Source organism: Dipodomys merriami, unplaced genomic scaffold (genome assembly GCF_024711535.1).
Source record: "Dipodomys merriami isolate MVZ:Mamm:240054 unplaced genomic scaffold, mDipMer1.0.p SCAF_60, whole genome shotgun sequence".
Classification (NCBI taxonomy): Eukaryota; Metazoa; Chordata; class Mammalia; order Rodentia; family Heteromyidae; genus Dipodomys; species Dipodomys merriami.
In genome coordinates this window covers 3,360,968-3,388,385 of record NW_027206180.1, presented here as the reverse complement: position 1 = coordinate 3,388,385, position 27,418 = coordinate 3,360,968, and the positions used below count along the sequence as shown (strand labels likewise).

General features: G+C 53.6%; 2 protein-coding genes across 2 annotated transcripts; one reads left to right on the top strand and one right to left on the bottom strand.

Annotated features, from left to right (window-relative positions):
• Window positions 1–344: 344 nt before the first annotated feature.
• On the bottom strand, window positions 345–27,033 carry Emp2 (epithelial membrane protein 2). Its single transcript, XM_070003493.1, has 5 exons — window positions 26,927–27,033; window positions 8,910–9,029; window positions 7,531–7,621; window positions 4,174–4,320; window positions 345–3,120 (listed from the first exon to the last, which is right to left on the bottom strand). The coding sequence occupies exons 2-5, from the start codon at window positions 8,985–8,987 to the stop codon at window positions 2,930–2,932; spliced, it is 507 nt and encodes a 168-aa protein (XP_069859594.1). The 5' UTR covers window positions 8,988–9,029; window positions 26,927–27,033; the 3' UTR covers window positions 345–2,929.
• LOC138814447 (proline-rich protein 2-like) lies at window positions 19,400–27,135 on the top strand. The gene is made up of 4 exons (XM_070003339.1): window positions 19,400–19,504; window positions 22,576–22,628; window positions 25,227–25,280; window positions 26,133–27,135. Exons 1-4 carry the CDS (start codon window positions 19,400–19,402, stop codon window positions 27,133–27,135), a joined length of 1,215 nt encoding a protein of 404 aa, XP_069859440.1.
• The last annotated feature ends 283 nt before the right edge of the window (window positions 27,136–27,418 follow it).

Here is a 27,418-nt window from a genome sequence, read left to right as displayed (position 1 = left end):
CAAAGGTGATTTTTATTTTACCATGAACCCCTCTGCCTTTCTATAGCAATTCCTTACTCTGGTGGCCTTTTCTGATTTGAAAAAAAAAATTGCATCACTTGCTGCATGGTCAGTAACCTGTACATTTAAGTCCCCATGGGGACAGATTTTGCTGATGCAGCTCCCCACGGTGGCTATGTTCTGAGTGTAAGATTTACACCAAGTACCCTAGGATATCAGCCTGTCTGCACACAGGTCACCAACATGTTGCGGGGTATGAGAATCCAAATTCTACCATTTTCCTGTATTCAAGTCTGTGCACACATGTTTATGTAGAGCAACACACCACGCATTCTCCAAAGACATTTCAACAGAAACCCAGAATCATTTTAATGCAAAACAAAACAAGTTAGTCTGACTCTGTCACACCCCTCCCCCATGAAAGAATTACAGTACTTTATTTTTTTTAAAAGTCATACAAGATATGCAAACTACAGTCCCTCTGATACAATAACAGATTTGGTCCTAACATTTGCTTCTCGGATGCCTTTGCTAACCTTGAAGATGACCTAGGATAGCAGATGATGACCGTAAGCCAGGGCTGATTGTGTTTCCTTGGAGATCTGCCGGATGCTTCCTGTCTCACACTATTGTCTCTTTTCCAGGTTCCAAATGCTTGTCACAGCAGAGAAGAGGTTCCTCTCCTGTCTCAAAACTCTGTATGACAGACAGGTAGGCACTGATGCTGGACACACTGGCAGCCACCCAGGAAAACCCCACTGGGTCATCTGCATCATTCCCACGGGATCCAACACCTTTGCAGGTACTCCTACAACCCCAGACTTCCCACGGCTCTGGTTGGTTCTCAGGTGTTTCCTTTGCTTCTGTTGTGGCTATCAGAACATTACAGAAAAGCTCCCCCCTCTCCACCTCCCTCCTGAAGCCCTCATGGCATTCCACTCAATATGTGACTCAATTACTTTGGTATGTGTGTTGTGCCAGTACCGGGGCTTGAACTCAGGGGCTGGGTGCTGTCCCTTAGCTTTTTCACTCAAGGCTGGTGCTCTACCACCTGAGCCACAGCTCTAGTTCTGAAATTTCTGGTGGTTAACTGAAGAAAAAGGAAATCTCAGGTTTGTCTACCTGAGTGACTTAGAACCAGGATCCTCAGCTCTCAGCCTCCTGAGTAGCTGTGGTTACAGGTGTGAGCCATCAGCACCGGCTGAAATTCATTCTTGTTCATCATGTGACTGATGACAATCTTCCATCCAGGCAGGAGGTGGCCATCTGTCCTGTCTCTGGCTCCATGTCACTCTATACTAAGCTGAGGGCTTTCCTAAGGTACTGGGGTCGGGGGAGGGGTCCTATTTTAGAACCTACAAACTCCATGAAGGCAGGGAAGATGTCTGCATTTGTCTTCTACTTTGAGATCTTCCTACAGTACCCAGAACATGATAAGCATTTATTACTATTTGTTGAAAACCAATGAATGAATGAATGAATCTCCACTGGAACTAGCATGAAGGCAGATCATTCCTTCACATGGCAGACAATCACGTATAAAAGTGTTTAAGTAGAGACACACCAACCACCCTACGTCTCAGGAGGGGCTCATACACATTCTCTTACATGACCCCAAGTCCATTAAAGCTCAAGGACTGTGGCTTGATAGAGGGGGATCCCCTCTTTCACCACTGCAGTGACCCCAGGCGTGGGAGACAGACAGCCACTGCCCGGTGGACCGTCTGTCATTGCTGAGTGGAGCTATATTTAGGATTCACTCAATGCCCTGTGGGCAAGACTAAACACACTCCCTCCCACTGCAGATCATCATTCTAGAGATTGTCTTGGGAAAGTATCCCCTGTGCCTGCCACCGGGCAAGCATGCCATCGTTTAGGTTGGTTTGTGAATCAATGAATGAATACATGAATGGTAGAGGGGATGGAGAGAGGGAGGGATTCTGAGGCTCTAGAAGTAGGGGTTGATGGAGGCAACTAGGCTAGCATGTGGGGCGGGAAGAGAAAGGCCACTCCAAGCCATCCAGTTTTCAGGAACAAGGCCTGACTGTGGGGGACAGGTGGCCCAGATGTCAACACCTAGGAAAGAGACTGTGGGAATCAGGAGCTGGCTGAGTGCAGCTGTGGCCTGCACTGGGGCCATCTTGACACAAGCCTGCTGAAGTGCATGGGATAGCCCCTCCCCCCCAGGGCTCAGGGACTGAGGTCCCCAGTGTGAGTGTACAGAAGGATGGTCAGAGGAACTTGCTTAGAAATGCGGATTCTGGGAGTCTGGGAAATGGCCGAAGTGGGAGATTTTGGAATCAATGCTCTGAGGAGCTACTTTTGAGAACTTTGCCTAAATCTGATCCCCAGCTTCAGGATCACAGTCCCCTAGAAGACAGCCAGCGAAGGTGAATAGTGACCCCACACACACACACAACCTATTGGGGCTTTTGGTTCACTGATAGACCCATGCCAGGATTTGGCTACACCTGGGCCTCCCCTGCCCGCCTTCCTTGTTGACCAGAGATTTGGGAAGGGAAAGCTGAGGCAGAAGGGGCTTGGTGAGACCCCAGAGAACCAGAGACCAGGCTCAGTTCACAGCCCCACACAGCCAGCCGTGGCCCCGTGGGTAAGAAACACCCTGCTGAGCGATTTCCACAGTTTGCCTTAGAGTTCAGAATAACCAGCCTGCATCATCCATCTTCTGATCTCAAGAACGCAAGAACTCCTCTCTCACTCGTTTCTTTGGTTTTTGTTGTTGGGGTTTTGTTTTTGGAGGGGTGAGGGTTTTTTTGTGTTTTTGTTTTTTGGGTTTTTTTTTTTCTTTTTGGCTTTTAAAGGAAACGATATGTTTGCTAGAAAAACCACACACACGAAAAATGATTATGTACAAAATGGTTACGTGGACGTGAATGCCTACTGCAGGAGTCGGGCGGTGCCTGCATCTCTATTTGCGCTTCCTCAGGACCAGATACATGAGGCCACTGATGAAGGTGAAGGCGAAGGCCACCCACGCCAGGATGAAAGAGTAGCCGTAGCGGCCTTCCTCCATCATGTAGCTAGAGTATTCCGCGTTGTTGTTGTGAAAGTCCTGGCGCCGGTCTGTATAAATGGAAGCCCCAATCATGACACACAGACCTGTTGGGAAACAAACCCAGGGTTCAGGTAAGTCATGGGGGATCACACTATACCCCACACAGCCCAAGACCTATGGCTGCAGCTGAAGACAACTCTTCCTGCTGGAATAGGACAGCTGCCGTAGACAAAATGGATGCAGCTGTGTTTCAATAAAACTTTATTTACAAAATACACGTGGCTGGCTACCTTTGGCCCGTGAGTTGTCGTTTTCCAACTCTCTTTCATTAGTGCAGCGTACAGGTCCAGTTGTGTGGCCAGTTCAGGCTGCAGAAATATCACTCAGTGAAAAATAGTATTCCCAGAAAAGAGATAAGGGAGGAGAAGATTGAGGTGTTTTTTTTTTTTGTTTTTTTGTTTGTTTTTGGTATGCTTATTTATGTTTTTTTGTTGTCCTTTCCCCAACTTACTGCTTTAGATACTGTCAGGTTTAGGCTGGAATGTATGGAGCTGCTGCAACCCTTTCGGATCCATGGGGCAGGGGTGGAGGATGCCACCATTGCTACTCGGAAGGTGCCAGAACAATGGGAGGAGTAGAAACTGCCTGAATGTCCCACCTGCAGGCTACTGATTGTGAGCAAGCGGACACTGTCTTCACGGTTAAAGTCATCAATAGTTGGATTTTGTCCGCTATGAAGCGCAGTTGCACTCACGAAGCACTGCCAATGCCAACACTCACCGATAGCAGTCAGGGCATGGGCTGGAGGGCTGCCTTTCCCAGGGGCACAGAAGCTAGGACCTGGCAGCATAGGCTAGGCCCAACATGGGCCTCTCTGTGGATGGCTTTCAGGTCTGCAACTCATTTCCACAGCCTCCAGGGTCCCCTACATGGCTCCAGCCCATATATACACACACGCTTCCCCAGCCTGGCCTGGCCCGGCCTCCCGGGCTCCCCCATCCCAAGCACCCAGCGCTCTGGTGTCCCGCTGGAACCCTTCGTGTCTCCGTCCACTGCCCTGATCTCCCGTGGAAACCCAGATTCCCCAATCTACCAAGTGCACGCAGCCCCGCCCGCAGGCGGCTTCTCTGTGTGCCAGCGCCAGCAGCCCCACTTACACGACATGAGTTGGATGATGGAGGTTAAAACGAATCTCTCTCCCTGCTTGAGACGGAAGAGCTGGAGCAGGAAGATGAAGAAGGCGATGCAACACAGGATGGTGGAGAGGATCATGGAGGCCTGCACGGCCTGCAGCGTGGCGTAATCTGCGGGCGGAGGAGACGCACGGCTGAGGATGGCCGCCTGTGCCAGCAAGGCCCGCCAGAGGCCCAGGCGGGAGAGGGGGCGCGAAGGAGCTGGGGGAGCCAAGGAATCTTCCAGATCCCCTCTCTAGAGGCACATGGGAGCCGGCAGTCCTCAACCCCTTGGCAAATGGAGTCAGGACCCTTAACTTGACCAGAAGATGGGTGGAGAAAGGACCCCCTTGCTCTGTTCTCTTCCTGCTTCAGACCATGAGTACATCCTGGCTCAGAGACGGGGCTTAAAAACACATTGTGCCAGGGCTGAGGCTTGAACTCGGGGCCTGGGCACTGTGCATAGCTTTTTCACTCATGGATGGCACTCTACCATGTGAGCCACGGCTCCACCCCCAGCTATTTGGTTGATTATTGAAGATGAGTCTCAAGGACTCCTGAGTAGCTAAAATTACAGGTGTGAGCCATTGGTATCCAACAGGACTTGCCTTTTTTTTCTAATGATTTTTTTGAATTAGCTTCCATTCATTGTACAAGGGGGGGAGTTTTATTGTGACATTTCCATACATGCATGCAGGGTACCTCAACCTTTGTTGTTGTTGTTGTCATCATCATGGTATTTGAACTCAGGGCCTGGGTATTGTCCCCTGAGCTTTTGTGCTTAAGGCTAGTGCTCTACCACTTTAAGCCACAACTCCACTTCCAGTTTTCTGGTGATTAGTTGGAGATAAGAGTCTCATGGACTTTCCTGCCTGAGCTGACTTCGAATTGGGATCCCCAGATCTCAGTCTTCTGAGTAGGCAGGATGACAGGCATGAGCCTCGGGTGCCCGGCTTGAGCTTTGTGTTGTGTTGCAGAACTGAGGTTTGAACTCCAAGCTTCATGCTTGCTAGGCAAGTGTTCTACCACTGAGCCACACCCATAGTCCTGGTAGAGTATTTTGTAAATCTTCCCTACTTTTATTTGGAAGTGACACAGGTTTGTTTGCTTATGCAAGGGAAGGGAAGTGGCCTTTGCAAGCCGCGGCATTGGCAGTGTTTTCAGGAAAGGGCCAGACAGGAAATATCTCAGGCTCGCACTCCGTCCAGTTTCTCGTCACCTATTCTTTGCTTTTTGGTTTGTTTTGGTTCATTTTCTTTAACAACTCTTTAAAAATGTCAGAACCACTCTTAGTTCATGGTCCAGCCTCAGAATGAACTCAGTTTAGTTCCTAATTTTAATGAAAAACAACAAATATAACCAGGCACAGAGCCTCCAGCCTGTAATCCTAAGTACTTGACAAGTGGAGATGGAAGAATCCCAGTTTGAGGCCATCTTGAGTATGAAAGTTTGCAAGCCTCCGTCTTGCTGGTGGCGCACACCTGTAATCCTGACTACTTAGGAGACTGAGATATAAGGATCACAATTCAAAGCCAAACCAGGCAGGAAAGTCCATGAGACTCTCATCTCCAATTAACTACCAAAAAAACCCTTGAAGTGGAACTGTGGCTCAAGTGGTAGAGCATTGGCCTTGACTGAAAAAGCTCAAGAACTCTGCCCAAGCCCTGAATTGAAGCCCCAGAACCTGAACAAAAACCAAGTTTCCAAGACTCCACCTCAACTAAAGGTTATCCTAGCTCAGGGAAAGCACAAGGGCTCAGTGCACGCCTGCCATCCCCAGTCACACCAGTGAGGACAAATAGGAAGATCACACACCAGGGCACAAAGGGAGACCCTACCTTCAAAGCAACCAATGCAGAAAGGGGCTTAACTAGTAGAGCACCTGTCTGGTAAGGGCAAGGCCCTGTGTTCAACCCTTTGATACTTATTAAAAACAAATGCATAGCCCCCAGGGAGGATGGGAACAGGGTCGCAGAGGCTGGCCAAGATGCCCACAGAGCACAGGATGGGGCTATTCCCAGGACCAGGGCTTAGCATGGCCTAAACAGAGCAAAAGGCTGGCAGTGTGGCTCATGTAGCAAGCATGTGTGCCAGTACTGGGGCTTGAACTCGGTCTAGGCGCTGCCCCTTTAGCTTTTCTACTCAAGGGCAAGCACAAGGCCCTGGTTCAAACTCCTCTACTGCCTCCACCACCACCAAAAAAAAGGCCAAAACCAGCCAGAGAAGAGGAGGCGGCTCTGATTGTATCACAGATCCAGGGCATTCCTCAGTTGGTCCCATTTCAATGGAATCCTGGCTCCATCCTTCACTTCTGGTTTAAGGTCCTGTGAGATGGTGTGTATACAGGACTCACCCCCCACGTCACAGATCAGTCAGTGAGACTTGCTGCTTCTGTATATGCGCTGGTGAGGACATGAGGAGAGAGCCTGGGACCCAGAGAGTGTGGGCCCTGGGCTCCCCAAATACATTGTCAAATTTGTCAAACAGAAACACATAGGAGCTGGGTGCTGGTGGCTCACACCTAAAATCCTAGCTACTCAGGAGGCTGAGATCTGAGGATGCCAGTTCAAAGCCAGCCCAGGCAGGAAAAGTCCATGAAACTCTTATCTCCAATAAACCATCAGAAAACTGGAAGTGGTGCTGTGGCTCAAGTGGTAGAGTCCCGGCCATCGGGGGACGGAGAGATCCGATGTCCTGGAACCTTAGTGTCCTCAGCTGAGACCAGAGGTGGTAAAATCCTCGTTAAGTGAACCAAAAATAAACAAAGGACTTTGTGATGCAGAAAACCCTGTTTGTTTTTTGTTTTTTGGGTAGTGGGCATTGAACTCAGGGCCTCATGCCTGCTCTACCACCACGCCATATCCAAGCCCTGAAAAAAAAACAACAATCTTAAAACCTTGGCAAAAGCCAGGTATAGTAGTGCATGCTTATAATCTCAGGTGGGAAACTGCTGGGAGATGCTCTCTGGGGTCCCAGAGGGAGCTGGTATTCAGGGCCGCCGTGAATCTGTTCTCAGGGTTGTATCCCGCGTTATGTTCAATAGAGGTTGCAGGACATCAGATCTCTCAGTCCCCGGATGGCTAGACAGAAAGCAGCATGGAGGCAGGGCCTGGACAGAGAGAAGAAGGCCCTCGGCAGGGGCAGAGGCTGGAGGAATGCGGATGGAGACACTGTTCTCCCTTACCCCGCCTGGTGCATGGGGATTGCAGCTCACACCGCCCCTGCATGAGGCCCTGGGCGCAGCCAGCGGGCCTGAGTGCAGAGCGCAAGCGGGGCGCGGACACCAGGCCACGGGACGCGCCCCTTCCACACACGCTTTATGGCTCCACTCCCCCCACTCACCTGAAAACGACTCATCGATCTCTGTACAGTTCGAGTTGTTTCTGCACACTCTCCAGACATCTACAGAAAAGTTGTCTCCTACCCACCAGGCCTGGATACAGAAATGGAAACAGAGGAAGGCTGTCAGTGAATGACACCCACATGGCCTCCTCACGGGTGTCCTGCATGGTGGGAAGATCGTCTCCAGCTGCAGCCTGCAGGGCCCTGAGGAGCTTGGTCAAGTGCTCACTCAGTGATGCCTGAGGTGGGGCTTTGGGGCCTACCTGCCAGGATCAAGGGGACACCAGGCTGCGTACCTACAGAAGGATCCAAAGTGTCTGGTGTCCTCATGACCCATGGGGTGAGATGAGGGAGCATGATACACAGTGGTCAGGGCCAGGAATAGTAGTACACACCTGTAATCCCAGCCACTTGGGAAGTGGAGATAGGTGGATCCTAGTTTAGGCCCTTACTGTGTGTGTGTGTGTGTGCCCACAGGCACATTCACATGCACAATGCCAGTATTAGGACTTGAACTCAGGGCTTGGGCACTGTCCCTTACTTTAGCTTTTCTACTCAAGGCTGTGCTCCACCACTTGAGCCATCGCTCCATTACTTGCTCTTTCGTGGGTTAGCTGGCGATAAGAGTTTCACAGACTTTCCTCTTAAATATCTCTTTAGTGTGAAGTGATCAGGCTTGAAACCAGCCTTAGGATCAACGAAGTACACCCAAGAGGTGGTTAACACACTTCATTCCCTATTGCTGGGTGAACACCAAATAAAAGAGTCTGCAAAGAGTAAATCTGCAAAAATCTCAAGCATGAGCTCGGCCAGGGAGGGCATGTGCAGGGGAAGGAAGCCACCTGGGCTCCTGGCTGGGTAGGAGACATCTGGGGCAGGGAGCAGAGGTGGCCGGTGGAGGGTGGGGGAGAGGGACCCCCATGGTGGCAGCGGGCGGGGGGTGGTGAGGGGAGGCGGGGATCTAAAGCCATGTCCCTCAATACAGGAATATTTGCTCATAGGACAGCCGACAATGTCTGAAGACAATGCTGGTTGCAAGAGCATGGGTAGAAGTACTACTGACACCTAGTGGGCAAAAGAAGAACCACCACCCAAGGATGTGAATGAGCAGGAAGGCCCTGCCACCAAGAACTACCCAGCCCCAAATGAGCCAGCTGGGGTTGAGAATTCACACCATCCTCAAAGGGTTTCCTGGCACAGGTGTCCTATAGAGCTCCAGGAAGGAACCCAAGGGGAGCAGACAAAGGTCCCTGTCCTCTTTAACACCTGCCATCCCAACCTGAACCTGGAATGTTCCAGGACAAGTTCCTTCCACACAGAGGCCAAGAGGACTCCCCTGTCTGCGCGCTCCCAGGTGGTCTGCAGGAAGAGGAACTTACGTTGTCGATGGTGGCAACAAACAGCAGGGCTGCGGAGGTGATGTGGAAGATAATGATGAAGGCGAGGAGCACCAACATGGTCCCGGGGTGGGGTGGGCCTGGGGGTATGAGCAGGGTGCGCTGAAGAGGGGACAAGGACACAAAGTCAGACATGCTGCCACGAGCAAAATTCAAACAAGACACGTAACAACACAGATCCACTGGCTAAAGGTCTCTATTCACATTTCTCCCAGCCTATCCCCACAACATGCTACGTAACTTGCTTTATTCCCGGCTCAGGAGCTGAGCCCTCCAACTGCCTTCTGTGGAGTCTTTTGAGTGTCCTTTAATGTGGAGGGGTCCCTCAATCTGCCTTTTTTGGGGGGAGAGGGCACTTGAACTCATGGCCTGAGCACCATCCTTGAGCCTCTTTGTGCTCAAGGCTAGCATCCACCACTTGAGCCACAGCACCACTTCTGCCCTTTTTCTGAGTAATTTATTGGACATAAAAATCTCACAGACTATCCTGGCTTCCAACTGCGATCCTCAGATCTCAGCCTCCTGAGTAGCTAGGATGACAGGCGTGAGCCACCAGCCTTTGGCTCTGCTTTGTTTTTCCCCCGACAATGCATTTATTGAAGTGTCTGGACCACTGGTGCTGTAAAATGTCTGACCACCTTGCACAAAGCCTCCACCCCTTCTCCTCTCTGGCCTCCCTTCCCTTTTCCTCCACGGTGCCCTGGTGGGATGGATGGAGCCTGGCTTGCCAAGGAGCCGCTCCTAGAGCCCAGGGACGCATCCCAGGAGCCGTGTGGCTGGGGAATTCGGTCGGGGAGGTTCCCTGAGGCGATTCCATGCATCACCCCTGACAGCCACCCAGTGATTCTTCCCAGTCCAGAGATTCTTCCAATTCCTTCCCCAGCACAAGCTCCCCTTTGTGCCGGCCTGCGTCACTCTCCGTTGGGATTGCGCCTCCAAACGCTTGCCTCGCTGCCCCCTTGAAAGGCGGCTCACAAACCACAGTGAAATGCCACCGTGCCTCAGTGCCCGCTGGAATGCCAAAGGGCCAAGTTCATCAGGCCCCCGACGGCAGGAAGACCGGGGCTTCGCATCACAGGACACCGGTGCCCTGGACACAAAACCAAACTTCTCTAGGAAGCATCGCAGTCAGAGATTACAAGGCATTAAATAACATTGGCTCACCCAGTGAGCGCAGCCCCTCTCAAGCCTTCTGAGGAACTAAATAAGCCACCGTTCGGTGCTGGTCAGTCGCTAATGCCAGCCTTGCTCTACACGTGCATACAAAAAGAAGAGGTAGAGCTCAGTTAAGAAGAGGTAGCGCTCAGTTAAGCCCTAGATTGCACATAGAGTTGTTTTCTCTTGAAACTGTCACCAGAAGCAGGTGAAGGTTTGTGAAGCTTTCCTCTAAATGTAGGAACTCTTAGGGTCGGTCCTTGGATTCGATCGCAGGATGAGAATTTCTGCACAAGTCACTGTGATAAAATAGCTTGACAGAGCTTGAGTAAGTAAGCAGGCAAACTGACAAGCAGAAGGGAGAGGGGGCACTCTAACAGTGTGTGGGTGATCTCTTGGGGTGAGATAGAGACACCCAGATCCTTGGCTGGTAGGGGAATTTAGAGGGTAAAGGCGGGGGGTCCGACTTCAAAGTTATGCAAGGATAGATGTATTATCTTTGCTCCCCCCCCCCCACCGCAGAGCTGCTCTTCCACTGAGCTAAGTCCCCAAACCCCTAATCTTTGCTCTAATCACTCCTAGTGTTACTTTCTACGGTTCTGGATGTTTGGGGGCATTCTTTCCAGGTAAGAATGCATCCTGCCATAAAACAGATCTTTATCCTTGAGATAAGGACAGTACCCTGTTATCTGCATTTTGGGTAAGTGTTTGCTTAAGTTTGGGGGTAGCATTTCTGTCTCAGGAAGGCATACATCCTGCCAGATAAATGTTCATTCCTGGGATGAGAAACACATCTCTCAAGGAGGAATGCATCCTGTTGTCTCCCCTTGAAGCAAAGATAGTACTTCTGTGTTTCTAAATACCACTGATTTCCTGACCAGGCCTCTTTTTTCTCAATTTATCTTGCTCAGCACTGGGGTTTGAACTCAGGACCTTGTGTTACTTAGGCAGCTGCCAAATCATGCGTCTAGTCATAGCTGGAATTTAATAACATTGTTCTGGGTTTATTATACTTACCTGGTACTTTCTTTTTATGGTAAGTTAATGCCATTTATTGGCATGACATAAAATAGCCTTTTAAAATGAATGTATCGAAGTTTTGGAGTCAGTCATTTAAGAAGAATCCTATGTAAATAAAGAGGTGGATTTCAGCATTCACAAAAGTCTTGAGAAAGTGATTCACCAACACATGATGTCTGGGCTCACTGCTTTAGCCCCAGGAAGTGCTTGCAACTGGAAATCCAGACATCGGAGTGAGGCTCGTGCAGAAAAGGAAGAGTCAATCAAGTAAGGCCTTGTGCCCGGCATAAGACAAAGGACTGGAGGCAGACAAAGGTAGCTATGAATTTTGTTTTGAACTTGGGGAAGAGAGAAGTAGAGGTCATCTACTTAGTATATGTTCAGATACCCAGTTTAAAAACAAAAAACAGGGTAAGCAGTGCTAGAATGTGTGATCCAAAGATACTGCTAGTAACCCTACCGGCAGGAGGAAATTATCTGTAAGTAGAGGAAGTGCCATACATCTTGTTTTTGTTTTTGTTTTGTCGGTCGTGAGGCTTGAACTCTGGGCCTGGGCGCTGTCCCTCAGCTCTTCAGCTCAAGGCGAGCGCTCTACCACTTGAGCTACAGCACCACTTCCAGTTTTCTGGTGGTTTATTGGAGATAAGAGTCTCACAGACTTTCCTGCCCAGGCTGGCTTTGAACCGCGATCCTCAGATCTCAGCCTCCTGAGTAGCTAGGGTTACAGGTGTGAGCCACAGGTGCCCGGCCAATGCCATACATCTTTAGAAGGGAATCAAATGATCCTTTGCTCCTGAATTGTTATACAAATCTCCTTTCTTTCATGCCAGTCTCCCAGTCCATTTATTAGGGGGCAACCCCTCCCTCCCTTTTTCCCCCTACTGGTTCCAGGCCTTGAACTCAGGGCCTAGGTACAGTCCTTGAGCTTCTTTTTGCTCAACTAGCACTCTACCACTTGAGCCACAGCACCACTTCTGCCTTTTTCTGAGTAGTTTACTGGAGATGAGAGTCTTGTGGAACTTTCTACCTGGGCTGGCTTCAAACTGTGATCCTCAGATCTCAGCCTCCTAAGTAGCTAGGATAACAGGCATGAGCCACCAGCGCCAATGGCAACCTCACTTATAATAGATTCCCTGTGCACCCTTCCAGAGATATTTGTAAGAGGAACACTTATTCTCCACTCCCCCTGTTTCTGTATGGAGGGAATGGCACTACAGTAACACTTCTGTCCTTCTGTCCCGCCCCTCACTCCATCCTTTGCTCCTGATTGGAGGAGGCATTTATTGTTCACTTTCTGGATTGGTGAGAGCACATCCATGGTACCGCCCCAGGGCAACACTTTTCACTCTGCGGGATTTGAGATCAACTCTCCATCCTCCAACTTAGCTTTTCTCACTTAATATTAATGCTCAAGAAAGCATTCTCTCCCTGTGCATGTAAATCTACCTAGTCCTTGTAACAGTGTTCTGCTGTGTGACCACCAACACTTTACCTGCCAGGTGGCAACGTCTCCACACCACAAACCAGTGAGCACCCCTGCATTTATTTCTTTCCATTCTCACTCAAAACTGATGTGCATTTGCCGGGCTCACACCTGCAATCTTAGCTACTCAGAAGGATCCTGAGTCCTGAGGATCATAGTCCAAAGCCAGACTGGGAAGAATAGTCCGTAACTTATCTCCAATGAACCACCAAAAAAAAAGACCCCTCTTAAATAGCACTGTGGTTCAATTGGGAGATTGCTAACTTTGGTGGGAAAGGCTCAGGGACAGCAGCCAGGCCCTGAGGTCAAGCCAGGACTGGGACACACACAAAATGTCATACTGGATGCTGATACTACAGGCATCCACAGCGGCCATGTCTCCTGGAACACAGTTCCCTGGACTAGCCTGCCCCCTCCCTCACTTCCCCTCCCCCTTGCTGTCCCCTCCCCCTCCGCCGTCCCCCCTCCCCAACACCAAGGGTTGCATGCACACATCCCCTCCTCGGAGAAGGTGCGTGGACCACTTCAGGCAGTCATGTTGCTTTCCTGGGAGGACTTGAGCAGGGTGAAGGTCATCTTACTGGTCCCTTTGTTTCTTGCCCAGCCTCCCCTCTGCTCCCTGCCAGGCCCTGAAGGCTGTCACTTTACATTTCTAGGAATGCAGAACTCCAAGGTCTGACTGTCTAGGTGGGCGCTGCGGCCCAGGAGGGCCAAGACCTGCTCCAGCCCCACAGGGAAGCAGGAGCCAGGCCAGGACTGGAACGGGCATCCTGCCTTCCCACCACACTCTGATCCCCTTGGGCTGCGGTGGGAGAACAGCCTAGATGAACGGTGACCATCTTCCCGCGGCCTCATGACCACTCACCCGAAAGTCCCTGTCCCTGTCCATCGCAGCTTCCACGAGCAACAGACACTGAGCCCTCCCAACAGTGCGCATGCGCTTCTGTCTCCCAACCTTGGTGTCTTGCCCCCATTGGTGCGCCTCCTCCCGCCTCCCATCTTTGTAGATCAAAAATTGGTATCATGCCAGGGGCTGGTGGCTCACACCTGTAATCCTAGCCACTCAGGAGGCTGAGATCTGAGGCTAGCAGTTCGAAGCTAGCCCTGGCAGAAAAGTCCCCGTGAGACTTTGATCTCCAATTAATTACTCAAAAACCAGACATGCTGCTGTGGCTCAAGTGGTCGGGCGCTAGCCTTGAGCACAAAGAGGCTCAAGGACACCGGCCAGGCCCTGAGTTCAAGCCCCACAACCGACAAAAAAACAAAAACAAAAACTGGGAACCATGTAAACACTGCAGGGTCGACAGTGTGGCTTTATCTCTCGTCCACGTTTCTTTTCTTTCTTTTTCATTTTTCTGGCACTGGGGCTTGAACTCAGGGCCTAAGCACCCTCCCTAAGCTTTTTCGCTGAAGGCTGGCACTCTACTACTTGAGCCACACCTCTACTTCCAACTTTTCACTGGTTAATTGGGGGGATGTGCCTGCCCAGGCTTGGCTTCCAACTACAATCCTTAGCTTGCAGCCTCCCGGGCAGCTAGCATGACAAGCGTGAGCCACCATGCCCGGCGCCTCTCTTCATCAATTTCCTTTGTTCGTCACTCCAAGCCTTCTGGTGGGGAAGCCTGGATGCAAAGCCCACGTGGAGTGGACGGTATCTTTCCACAGAGTGCGAGCTGCAGCCCTTCCCTCCTGGGTGCTGGGCTGTGATGTGCAGCCTCAGCAGCTGTGGCTGGCACGGACAGGGAGGGCAGCTGCTTGGGGGAAGGCCCGGGAGGTCACCCCCGTGTGGGAGGGCCACGCCCGGAAGGCCGGCTGGCTCCCGCAGCAGCTCCCGCGCTGGTTTCTGGCTGGCAGCGCCTGCAGGATCGCTGGGCCCCATTCACACGTAAGCCGGCGGCCAGGCGTGCAGAGAGAGGCTCTGGGTGACCGGCCAGGGTGTGCAGGACTCGCACTCAACCCCTCCTTCCCCGCTCCCACTCCAAACCCAGGGCATTTTTCTACGCTGCCCTTTCCACCCACAGACTTAGGGCCTAAAGAAAACCACAGGCAAAAAAATCCCACGGGTGACTCACGGGCTCCCACCCCCAGACTCCGCATTCAGTCATCATGAATGGTGGGGTGCCCCATCAAGGGCTTGTGGGGGACAGAAAGGCCCCCACCCAGGCAGAGTAAAGGCCCTTCCTGTCCCCTCCTTCAAAGTAACCCTGCACCATGAGAGCCTAGCCCCTCTTCTGATGCCAAGATGAACCGGAAGTCCCTCTGTCCCCATCCAGGGATGAGCTGGTAAAGATGATGCTCCGTGCACCGGGTGCCATTTCCCCCCTCCACCCTCGAGTCCTGCCTCCAGTTCCAGCCTGGGCCTGAGCGGGGGCCTCGTCCGGGAATGACAGGTCCAGAACCAGCCTGGGGTGGGGGACTCTGTGGGGGCCTGAGCAGCCCCGTGTCCCCTCCCATCACTCCTTCTCACTCTGGCCGGGCGCCCTGGGGACCGGCGAGCCCTGGCCGGGCCACGCCGCTGGCAGCGTGCCTAGGCCTCTGCTACAGCCGGTGCTCCGAGCCCTGGCAGCCAGGGCCCGGCTCTCCAGGGGACACTGGCTTTGGTCTCTGTTTCCAGGAAGGTGGAGGTCAGCTGGGCCTCCCACGCTGGCGTCTGCATCTCAGCCCTCCAGGCCTAGGTACCCCAGGGGCGCCCAGCTTTGTGCTCAGGTTGGCAGGGGCTCACTGGGCACAGAGCCAATATTTTGCTCTGTCCGGAAATGGCCGCCGGCGGGACAGTGGGATTTGGGAAAGATCCAAGACAAAAGCCACAGAGGATGAGCCCGTCTCCAAAATAATAATGACATCAACGGTAATATAGACGGCCAATGTTTACTGCCTCGAATGTGCCAGAACACCGCTCAAACCTCTTCACACATGCTAACTTACTACTCACCCAAACACTGACGTGGAGGCTCTGATTATTAGCGCCCTAGGCCCAGAGAGGTTAGGCAACTTGCTCAAGGTCTCAGTGGAGCTGGGATCTGAACCCAGCAGTCTGCACCAAAGAAACCACCATGCCCAGCTCACATAATCCTAGCTTCTCAGGAGGCTGAGATCCTAAGAACCAAGCCTGGGGAAGTTAAATCCATGAAGCACCAACAGGAAGTTCATAGTTCAGGGCGACCCAGGTATAAAGTGAGACCCTACCTCAAAAATAAGCAGTGCAAAAAAACAAAAACAAAAGTCGGGGAGGGGGAGCACAGAAAGTTTTCAGTTTTCTTGAGCAAAGTCCAATCAACTGCCACGCCAGCCCAGCTGCACCCACCGGCAGAATCACAGACTCATCTGTGTTTTCTGTTTACTCTGTCACATTCTGGGGAGGTTTGTTACACAGCCAGAGCTGACTGATACAGAGGAGACAGCACTGCTGCTGGTTCGACTGGGAACCTCTGGAGGACAGAAACCACATCTCCCTCTTCTTCCTCAGTATCTAGTTTGCTCACCACATGCTTGAATGCTTTGCTGGTCTGTGGCTGCAGAGCAATGATCGGCAGCCATTGTGCAATGAATCTCCCTCTCCCCATATACGCTGTTTGGCACACCTGCTCTGAGGCCCAGAGAGGGTGTTCCCATAGACACACAGCATGAGGGCAGGGTTGGCTTGGATCAGGTTTGCTAGGGGTAAAGCAGGGGTCAAGCTCAGGGTGCTCCCCACTCTCCTTGGCCCATGAGGTTTGGAATGTTCTTTCCCAGCCCAGCACCTTCTATGCGAGATTCCCCCAGAGATCCTGAGATCAGCAGAGCAGCCATGTCCCTCCAGGAGATGGATTTCACCAGCAGCTCATCCAGGTCCCAGGAGCCTCACAATCAGGAGTTCAGGGCCAAGGTAGCCCCTCGGCTCGCAGCTGTCATCCCAGCTGCTCAGGAGGCTGAGAGCTGAGGATCTCAGTTCAAAGCCAGCGTGCGCAGGAAAGCCCATTAGATTCTGATTGCCAATTAACCATCCCACCCCCCCCCCAAAAAAAAAAGTATGGCTCAAGTGGTAGTGGAAAAGCCAAGTGGGAGTGTAAAGCCTTGAGTTCCAGCATTCAAGCATGCACACGCGCGCACACACACACACACACACACACACACACACACACACACAATCTGGAAGTCAGGGCTCCAGGTGGTTCCCTTGGCAGTGAACACAGGAAGGAGGCAAACGGTAGACTAGGAGTGGCAAATGAATTGATGTCATAACACAGATTGCAACGGGGCTGTGCAAAGCACCCCACCACCCAGAGCCTCAGTTTCCCCACCTGAAAAGCGGGGATGAGCTGGGCGCCCCACCCCCTCCTAGACAATGAATGGAAAGGCTTCCAACCGCACCAGGTGTGGAGTAGGTGGGCCCAGTGGAGAACTTGGCCTTGGAACCGCCCCCTCCCCGGCCTGGCTCCGCCTCTAAACTCTTGCCTCCTCCCCCCACCCACCATTCATGAGTGGAGTTACCAAGTGGAATTCGAGCACCAGGGGCATCTCCAGGAAGGGACGTAACACCAGGGGACGCAGGTACTACCAGATCTGTGCCCAATATGCCACTTTACCAAATCTGGCACTGTTCCTACCACCCAATGTCCTGTCTCTTACTTTTTTCCTTTCTTTTTAAAAATTTCTGTGCTGTCACTAGGACTTGAGCTGGGAGCCTCATGCTCTTGTTTAGCCTGTTCACTAAAGGCTGGCACTCTACCACTTGAGCCCAAACTCCATTTCTGGCTTTTTGGTGGCTAATTGGACATAAGAGTCTCATTGATTTTCCTGTCTGGGCTGGCTTTGAACCATGATCTTCAGATCTCAGCCTCCTGAGTAGCTGGGATGACAGGTGTGAACCACTGGCACCCGGCTACTGACTCACTTTCTTTTTTTTTTTTTTTTTTTTGGTCACACGTGGGGCTTGAACTCTGGGCCTGGGCGCTGTCCCCTCAGCTCTTCAGCTCAAGGCAAGCGCTCTACTACTTGAGCCACTGCACCACTTCTGGTTTTCTAGTGGTTTACTGGAGATAGGAGTCTCATGGATTTTCCTGCCTGGGCTGGCTTTGAACCGTGATCCTCAGATCTCAGCCTCCTGAGTAGCTTGGATTACAGGGTGAGCCACCAGCGCCTGGCTTACTCACTTCTTAAACTTGCATTTTTACAAAAGGAAGCCTTAGATCACAACTGAAATGGAAAGTCGGTGTCGCTTGCCATAAATAGCGGGTCCTGGAAAAATAAACACAATAAAAACGACGAGGAGGACAACGTTAACATGATGACATTCCAGCCAGCAGCCCGGTGGCGGCCAGCCTTCTTTCTATGTCTAGTCCTAGCTCCGTTTTTCTTTCTATTTCTCTGCTCAAACAGGACGCCACACGTGGGGGGTGTGAAAGACCAATTAGCACCAAACTAGGATTTCCTCTTGGAAGCGCTGGAGGCGATTGATGTCTTACTTGGAGGCAGAGGCAAGAGGAGCGATCACACAGAGGCCCCTGCAGGTAATGGCCAAGGAGAGGGGTTGACTTGATCTGGGGTTCAAAGCTGAAAGGAAGAGAACCTGCAGCAGAGAGAGAGGATGTGGGGGGAGAGAGCAAGTGGAGGAGGAGGAAGTGGGAGGGGGGCTGTGAGGAGCTCAGAGAAGCCAGCGGGCTGGAGCAAGCAGACACAGGGGTCCAGAGAAGACCACCGGGAGTGGCCTGTGCCCGCCCTGCCCTCCCCGGGGGCTGAGGTCGCCCTTCCAGGTGGAGACTGAGTGTGACATCTTATCTCCCTTCCCCAGGGCCAGGCAGGTGGCAGCCCGCCAAGGCGGAGCCACATCAAGGCTTTTGAAGGAGCAATCGAAACCACTGAAGAACCTCAAGTGGGTGGCGGGAGCGGGAGGCCAGCGCTGAGTCTCTGTACGACCCTTTAGTGCCTACAGAAAGTGGACGTCCACATTGGGACACCTTTGGGGTGTTCCAGTGGTCAAGGAGCTTGGACAGCTGTCAATGAGAAAGATAGAATGTCTAGACCAAGATGGCGGCGGGCAGGGCCAGGATGCTGGTGGGCTGGGTCAATATGGACATGACCTGGGCCAAGATGGCGGCTGGTGATGAAGAGAAAGTCTAGATCCCATTGATTCTAAAAGTGTTCCTAGAGATGCCAACAGAGCTCAGTGCCAGCTGGTGAGGGGTGCAGGTGGCACGTAGGACCAGGACAGTCACTGAACTCCTGCACTACCAGGACTGTCACTGAATGCCTGGGGACTTCCTAACACTGGTGCCATGATCATCCATTGGGATTTCTGGACCCTTTGCATGTTCCCCTGAGGCCCCAGTGAGGGACACAAAGAAAATCCCCTCATCTCCTGGCGCTGGTGGCTCACACCCCTCATCCTAGCTACTCAGGAGGCTGAAATCTGAGAATCACAGTTCAAAGCCAGCCTGGGCAGGAAAGGCCGTGAGACTCTTATCTCCAATGAACCACCAGAAAACCGGAAGTGGCGCCATGGCTCAAGTGGTAGAGCGCTCGCCTTGAGCTGAAGAGCTGAGGGACAGCGCCCAGTCCCAGAGTTCAAGCCCCATGACTGACCAAAAAAAAAAAAAAAAGGAACCTTCTGGGGCCCCACAGACAAAGATTCTACAAGAGACAAAGGCAGACGTCGACTCTTGAGGGAGACAAAGGCAGTGCAGCCCAGCACCTTCAGATCGTCACTTGCTAGCTGCGGGACCTGTCGCATCTGTAGCACGCGAGCCTGTCTAGCTGGGAAGCGTCATCTGCTTTACCTGAGTCTGGGGAGAAGATGCACATGGCTGCCAAAGCGCCTGTGCTCCACAAATGCGCCATGGCGGCCACGGTAATGGTCACTGCTCCTCTGATGACGGTGGCCCACAGACGCCAGTTTCGACCTTACGAGTTCTCTCCCTCGCCTCTCACAGGAGACATTCGCGTGGGTCGTGCCAGGCCGCAAGGGCACACAACCAGAAGATGTGTCTGTACTTATACAAACAAGACGTTTTTACACATAGTTGTGGTCTTTGTGTTTTATCTTGTGTCAGTCCTAGGGCTTGAACTCAGGACCTGGGCGCTGTCCCTCGGCTCTTCAGCTCAAGGCGAGCGCTCTACCATTTGAGCCACAGCGCCATTTCTGGTTTTCTGGTGGTTTATTGGAGATAAGAGTCTCATGGACTTTCGTGTCTTGGGCTGGCTTTGAACTGTGATCCTCAGATCTCAGCCTCCTGAGTAGCTAGGATGATAGGCGTGAGCCACCGACACCCAGGTTTTCTCCCTTCCTTCCTTCCTTCCTTCCTTCCTTCCTTCCTTCCTTCCTTCCTTCCTTCCTTCCTTTCTTTCTTCCTTCCCTCCTTCCTTCCTTCCTTTCTTTCTTTCTTTCTTTCTTTCTTTCTTTCTTTCTTTCTTTCTTTCTTTCTTTCTTTCTTTCTTTCTTTCTTTCTTTCTTTCTTTCTTCTTTCTTGGGAGTGCTTAATTTTAGGGAAGAGCCTCACAGACTTTCCTGCCTGGGCTGGCTTCAAACTGCAGTCCTCAGGTCTCAGTCTCCTGAGTATGATTACAGGTGTGAGCCACTGACACCGGCTATCACACAGACCTTTGAGCATTTTACAAAATGTAATGCAAAGCAGATCCTTCATACTGGTACCTAGGGATGAACCTTGGGATTTTTTTTTTGGGGGGGGGGGGTCCGGTCCTGGGGCCTGAACTCTGGGCCTGGGTGCTGTCCCTCAGCTCTTCAGCTCAAGGCGAGCGCTCTACCACTTGAGCCACAGCGCCACTTCCGGCTTTTTTCTTTTTGCTTATGTGGTGCTGAGGAATCGAACCCAGGGCCTCAGGCATGCAAGGCAAGCGCTCTACCACTGAGCCACCTTCCCAGCCTGAACCTTGGTTTTTGACCATCTGTTTGCTTGTTCATTTTTTTTTTTCAGGAGTCTTGCTATGTCCGGGAACTCACGATCTTCTTACCTCTTTCACCTATGTGCTGGGACTACAAGCTTGAACCCCCACATCTGATACCTTGTTCCTTTTCATGGCCATAAGCTATTCTACATTGACTAATGGATATTGAGGGTCTCCTCGGTGGAATGGTTGCTGCTGAGGAGAACACTGGGGGTGGGGGGTTGTTTAAGCCCATGTCCAGCAAACCCTTCCCAGCCACCATACTGCAGCCTTCCCTAAGACAGGCTCTCAGAGACACCTCCCTGTGGGAGATTCTGACCCCCTTTGAAGGCAGGGGAGTCCACTTGGGTACTGCTCACTGTGCAGGGTTGTTTGATAAATACCCCTATCAAGATGAAAGCGGGGGAGCCATCCCCCCCCATGTTGGTTCAAGCCACTTTCATGTGCATCAGCAGCTCATTGCCTGTGATTCTCAGTGCAACCTCAGCAGGTCACTAACGATGCTAAGCGCAAGCATGGGACGGAATGCTGGGGACTCTTCATAAAGAGGAAGGGAGGGGAGGCGGGGAGCTTGCGGGCATCTCCAGAGGAGTTTTCCCATTGGAAGTGTAAAATCCGTCCATCCCAGGTTTTGTTAGAAAGCCATGCATCCGCTAAGGCCGGGTATGGTGATGCAGGTCTGTAATCTCAGATATTCCTATCATCACAGGTACTTGGAAGTCTAAGGTAGGGGGCTCAAGATCCGAGCCATGCCAGGCAAAAAGCTGAAATCCTATCTGAAAAATTAAAGCAAAGGGGGATGGAGGAGTGGCTCAAATGGTAAAGCACCTGACTAGCAAGCACAAATCCTGAGGCCAAAGCTCGGGGTGGCCGTATGTCACTATGTGGTAAGACTTCTGACAAACTTGAGTTTATTGACTACATTCTGTGCTTATTACTATATTCTTTTTGTTGTTGTTGTTGGTCATGGGGCTTGAACTCTGGGCCTGAGCGCTGTCCCTCAGCTCTTCAGCTCAAGGCGAGTGCTCTACCACGTGAGCTACAGCGCCACTTCCGGTTTTCTGGTGGTTTATTGGAGATAGGAGTCTCACGGACTTTCCTGCCCGGGCTGGCTTTGAACTGAGATCCTCAGATCTCAGCCTCCTGAGTAGCTAGGATTACAGGCGTGAGCCACCAGCGCCCGGCTACTATATTCTTTAACCAACTAAAAAACCCAAAGTTTTATTTAATTAATTTATTTTGCCAGTTCTGGCACTTGAACTCAGGGCCTGGGCACTGTCCCTGAGCTTCTTTTGCTCAAAGCTAGCACTCTACCACTTGAGCCACAGCGCCACTTCCAGCCTTTTCTGTTTCCATGGTACTGAGGAATCAAACCCAGGGCTTCACACATGCTAGGCAAGCACTCGACCACTAAGCCACATTCCCAGCCTTTATTTAAGTATATTGTTTAACCACCTAAAAAAGAAAATTTGTGCCAGGTGCCGGTGGCTCACGCCTGTAATCCTAGCTATTCAGGAGGCTGAGATCTGAGGATCGCAATTCAAAGCCAGCCTAGGCAGGAAAGTCCATGAGACTCTTATCTTCAATAAACCACCAGAAAACCGGAAGTGGCGCCGTGGCTCAAGTGGTAGAGCGCTCGCCTTGAGCTGAAGAGCTGAGGGACAGCGCCCAGGCCCAGAGCTCAAGCCCCACGACCGACCAAAAAAAAAAAAATTGTAAAGTTCAAGACATCAACTTTTGCTGATCCCTAAGCCATATTATTAGCGACGCTATAGGGCTGTGTGCTGGTTGCCTATATTCTTTGAAGGCCAGCCAAGAAAAATACATGATTTGCTTTTCTCGTTTTGATGTCGGGCTGCCCATCTTCTCTTATCTGGGGCGTCACCAATCACAACACACTTGGGAAAACATTCCTCAGAAGAAAACAAATGAGATGAACAAGGTTTTCATCTTCAGCGAGAGACTCTGCTACTAAGAAAACAACTGCGCTGAGACAGCGCCCCGTGGCAGTGAGCCCTGGCCCGTCCTGCCTGGTGACAGCTATTCTGCACCCCAGATTTCCAAGGACAGTCTTAATACCGACTATCACCCCGGTGTCCCCTCCCTCAGCTCTGCATCTGGAAGCTTCTAGAAGCTGAGGGCATCCAGCTTTGCCGTGGAGGGTAAGAAGTGGAGCTGCCCCTCTCTTCCCTTCGACCCTTATAAACTCCTGGAACTCTGATTGCCCAGGAAAGCTGAGGGTGCCCAGGAATTCAAATCCTCATCCAACAACCACTCATTAAGCAACAGAGATGCTGTGGGATGAGAGCCAGGGACACCTCTGCACGGGGGGGGGGGGGGGGGGGCTTCATCTGCACACACACACACATGGACTTCCCAGAGCCGGCCAGCTGTGCATGGACGCTCAGCAGGAAGTTGACACACTGCTTAAGCATCATTCTTTGCCCCTTGGGGTGTGAGTATAGGAACCTGCACCCCAGACAATTGCCACGGGCCACAAAGGTCCCTCCCCCTGGGCACCAGGACTGGAATCCCACCGACCACTCCTGGATCAATGAACTCCTTCACCCCCCCCCCATCTCCACACCCTGGCTCTGCCCACCAACGCCGAAGCGCTTTCGTGCAATGCACTCTCCTCCCTAGCTGTCACATGGAGACGTTCTAGCCTCCCATTGAATGGCTCATGCCTGTCATCCTAGCTACTTGGGAGGCTGAGGTTGGGAGGATGGTGGGTTCTGCCCAACCAGGGCTGAAAAGTTTCAAAGAACCCACCTCTCTGTCCCCTATTTCTCAAGTTAGAGCTGGGCAGGTCACATACCTCTGTGATCCTGCCTTTGTCGGGAAGCCTAAAATAGACCCACTGCCAAGGAAGCAAGACCCTACCTCAAAATTAACCACGACAAGCCATTAGCCATTGGCTCACACCTGTCATCCTAGCTACTCAGGAAGCTGAGATCTGAGGATCAGGGTTCAAAGCCAGCCCAGGCAGAAAAGTCCATGAGACTCTTATCTCCAGAAAACCACTCAGAAAAATCCTGAAGTGGCACTATAGTTCAAGTGGTAGAGTGCTGGCCTTTAGCACAAAGAGGCTCAGAGACAATGCCTAGGCCCTGAGTTCAAGCCTCATGATCAGCTAAATAAACACTGGGAAAACGTGGGGGCAGGGAGGGGCTGGAATGTGGTTCAAGAGGTAGAGAGACCATCAAGCAAGCAGACGACCTGAGTTCAAACTAGGTCCCTATTAGATAGATAGATAGATAGATAGATAGATAGATAGATAGATAGATAACCAAAACCCCTGGGACTTCATCCACCTCCCCTCCTCCACCTCTCGCAGCATGCACCCTGGCATGTAACTGAGCCAGGCTAGGTTGCCTGAAGCCCAAGGGCCTGTGACATACAGCAGTCTTGGGGTGTGTGTCACCGGGGTGTCAGGTTACCATGGCAGAATTGCCTCTTTATTTTTAGATCCCCCTCCCCCTCGCCCCTTCCACCCCAGCCGCCCCCCACCCCCACCCCAGTCCCACCCTGGCCTGGCCTAGAGCTAACCAGAGCCAGATGCACAGATTCTCCATTCCCGCCTAAACATCCTGCATGAATGGAACTCTGGGGGCCCTTTGGAGGGAGCCAGGGCCGGGGTGGGGGGCACCCCGTCCTTTCGCTCCCCCCCTGCACCCATGTGGTCGCTTCCTTGGACAAACCCAGGCTAACAGCCCAGCCAGCCCGGGTTCTCCCGCCACGCCAGCGTCCTCTTCCCTGGATGCAGCTGCCGCTGCCATTCAGCCGCTTCCCTAAGCCCGGGGCACGCTCTCCCACAGCCGCTTGCACGCACACACGTGCCCTATTGCACAAGGCCCCTTTGCCCTGCCTCCCTCCAATACCGGCCACCCCTTCTACCCCGAGAGGTTCGTGGCCTGACCCCTCTTGGCCACAGCGCTGGGCACGGGCCACGGATTGCAACACACACAATTCACTGACCCCTCCCCCAGGAGGCGGCTCGCCCAGCCTCCCAAACACACCCCGGCCAGCAGACCAAGGCCGCCCCATTGGCCTGGAAAGGTATTTATAGTTTTGTCTCGACAGACTTCCTCTCTGTCATGTCTGTCCCAGTGTACTCTGACAAAACCCTGAACCTCGCTATCTCCACCACCAAGGAGGGAGGTCTCCCCAAGACAGGCCAGGGGGTACAGAAGCATGGGGGTGCAGAGAGTACTACAGGCCTGGCTGAACCACCAGCCGGCTGTCCCCGGGTGTCACCATCACTGGGGCCTGGACAATTGACCATGTGTGCCTAAATGTAGGAAGTTTCAGCTCCTGCTGAGAAACACAGAAGAGAGCCCAAAGATGGGGGTGGGGGTGGAATCGAGGTGCAAATACCTGTGTGGCCAAATGAATGCTCTATTCATAATGTTGTGTCTGTGTATGTCTGTACTGGGGCTTGAACTCAGGGCCTGGGCACTGTCTCTGAGCTTTTCTTTCTTTATTTTTTTTGCTCAAGGCTGGCACTCTCCCACTTAAGCCACAGCTCCACTTCCGGCTTTTTGGTAGTTAATTGGAGATAAGAGTCTCACAGACTTTCCTGCCCGGGGTTGGCTTTGCACCATGATCCTCAGCTCTCAGCCTCCTGAGTAGCCTGGGTTACAGGCATGAGCCACCGACACCAGGCTTGTCTTCATAATGACATGCCCACTGGGGCGGTGGCAGCCTAGCCTGAGAGGGACTCATGTCTCTAAGTTGACACACCACCTCCCGTTCCCCAGATGGCAGGTGGATGTCAATTCCTCCACGGAGGGGCAGAGGCGGCTGGGGCCGGGGTAGGGGAGGGGGGTGGGGGGCGCGCCTGCGCTCCCCACTGCTCTGCCTCCCACCCAGTCCTCTGTCTCCGTGGGGGTGGAGGCAGTAGGAATCCAAAATCCTCCAGTGGGAGAACAGGTTCTCCACCTTCCTGCCACCCCCACGGCCCTCCCTGACTGTGGGCTGGGCATCTACCTGCCAAGGCCCCTGTGGGCATCATTCCTGGTTTTTCCCTGCAAGTCCTCATTTTTTTTTTTTTTGCAACCTACCAAGGCATCTCCAGGTAGAGAAAACGGGAAGGTGCAAAGCCTGGCCCCGGCGCTGCCGAGTTTGATGACCTCCAGGAACTGACTGGGCACACAGGCCTGGGTTTTCCCAGCTGCCATCCAGGGAAGAGGGCTGGCACCGCACAGCAGCCAGGGGCTCATCAGGAGGAGAAAAGAGTTGGGGGGCGGTGTCCATGCAGCAGCCGCTCTCTGCCCAGGGATCCTCAGCAAACCCATCCCTCCTTGGCCCTATCTGGGGCACTGGAGAGGAGCAGGTGGGTGCCTGGGCTCTAGCTGAAGCGCATGAGGGCTGGAGAGGTATCTTCTGTCCCAAGTGGTGAGCATACACACATACGGCTGTGTGTTGGCGTTTTAATGTATCTGTGTGTGTTGTAATGTATGTATTATGTAACATGTCATATATATTTATATATTTTAAAGATATATCGGTGTATAAAATATACACATAGCACATGTATATAGACATGCGTGTTTGCACGTGTGTCTTAATGTGCATATATTGCATGTGTTCTGTGTGCATTTCCGTATACACGTCTGTGTCTGTAAGTCTGTATGGGCGGGAAATGCAGGCACAATCCTGTCTAGCGATCCTCGCTTTCCCACCTCGAACATCCTCCCCACCCAAAAACTCAACAACGGCCCCCAAGCGAACCGCAGCACCTCCGTCCCCGACCCGTCCCTACCCACGGGTCCCGCGCGCCCCCGGGCGCCCCGGGTGGGACCCCTCCCCTCCCCCCAGCCCCCCGGGGCGTCAACCCTGGCGGCGCCCCAGGTCGCCCCCGCCGCTGGGCGGCGCCGCCGAGCCGCGGCCGTGCCGAGCTGCGCGCAGCCCGCGGGGACCCGCGACGACCCGCGCTGCGCCCCGGCCAGGCCGCGGATCCCCGGGGTCCTCGGACGCCCAGGGCCCCCCCGCGATCGGAGGCTGCGGGGGGCGGGAGCGGACTCCTCCCCGAACTTCTCCCGCCCGCCTCGGCGCGGAGGGCGACGGGTGCTGTCCGGGAACGGCGCGGGGGACCCGGGGGGGGGGGAGCCGGGGCGGAGGGGGGCCGGCGTGGGACCCCAGGGCGGCGCGGGAACCGCGGGGCGGAAGGGGAGCCCCGGGACGGCGCAGAACCGCGGGACGGATGAGGGGCCCCGGGACGGCGCAGAACCCCGGGGCGGAGTTGGGGCACCCCGGGGCGGCGAGGCACCCCGAGAGCCCTGCCCGCCGGGGAGGGGGGGTCCCCACCCAAGCAGGAGCCGGGGGCCCCCGCCGCACGGCCCGCGCCTCCTCTGCCCTCCCGCCGCCCCGGCCCCTCCGGCCCCTGAGGAGCCGCGGCCGCGTCCCGCCACCCCCGAACCCCGCTCCGCGCGCGGCGCCCGGCGCGGCCCCCACTCACCGGCGCGGACGGCTGGACGGAGACGGACGGGGTGCGAGGCGAGGCGCGGGGCTGTGTGGAAGGTCCGGCCGGGACGGACGGGGCCGCCTCCTCCCGCCGCGCGGGCCCCGCCCCGGCCCCGCCCCTCGGCCCCGCCCCGCCCCTCGGCCCGGCCACGCCCCTCGGCCCGGCCCCGCCCCTCGCCCTGGCCACGCCCCCGCTCCTGGTAGGCCGGGAAAGGCGGTGCCCGCCGCGGCGCGGGGCAGGAGCTCGGGGCGGGGTGGGAGCGCCGGGCCCGGGGAGCCGGGGGTCCGCAGCTGTCCCCCCGCACGCCCCTTTCCGGGCCCCCACCGGTTGCTTCTCTTTTCCTCTCCGCCCTTCCGACGAGCGGCGAGGGAACCGGGCTCCCCCTCTTTAGGGGCGCCCCCCTTCTGTTAGCTTTGGGGAGCGCGTTGTTGGATGCTGGGCTCAGTTTCCCCCTCTGGAGACGGGGGTGGGGGGTTGGTGAGAGGA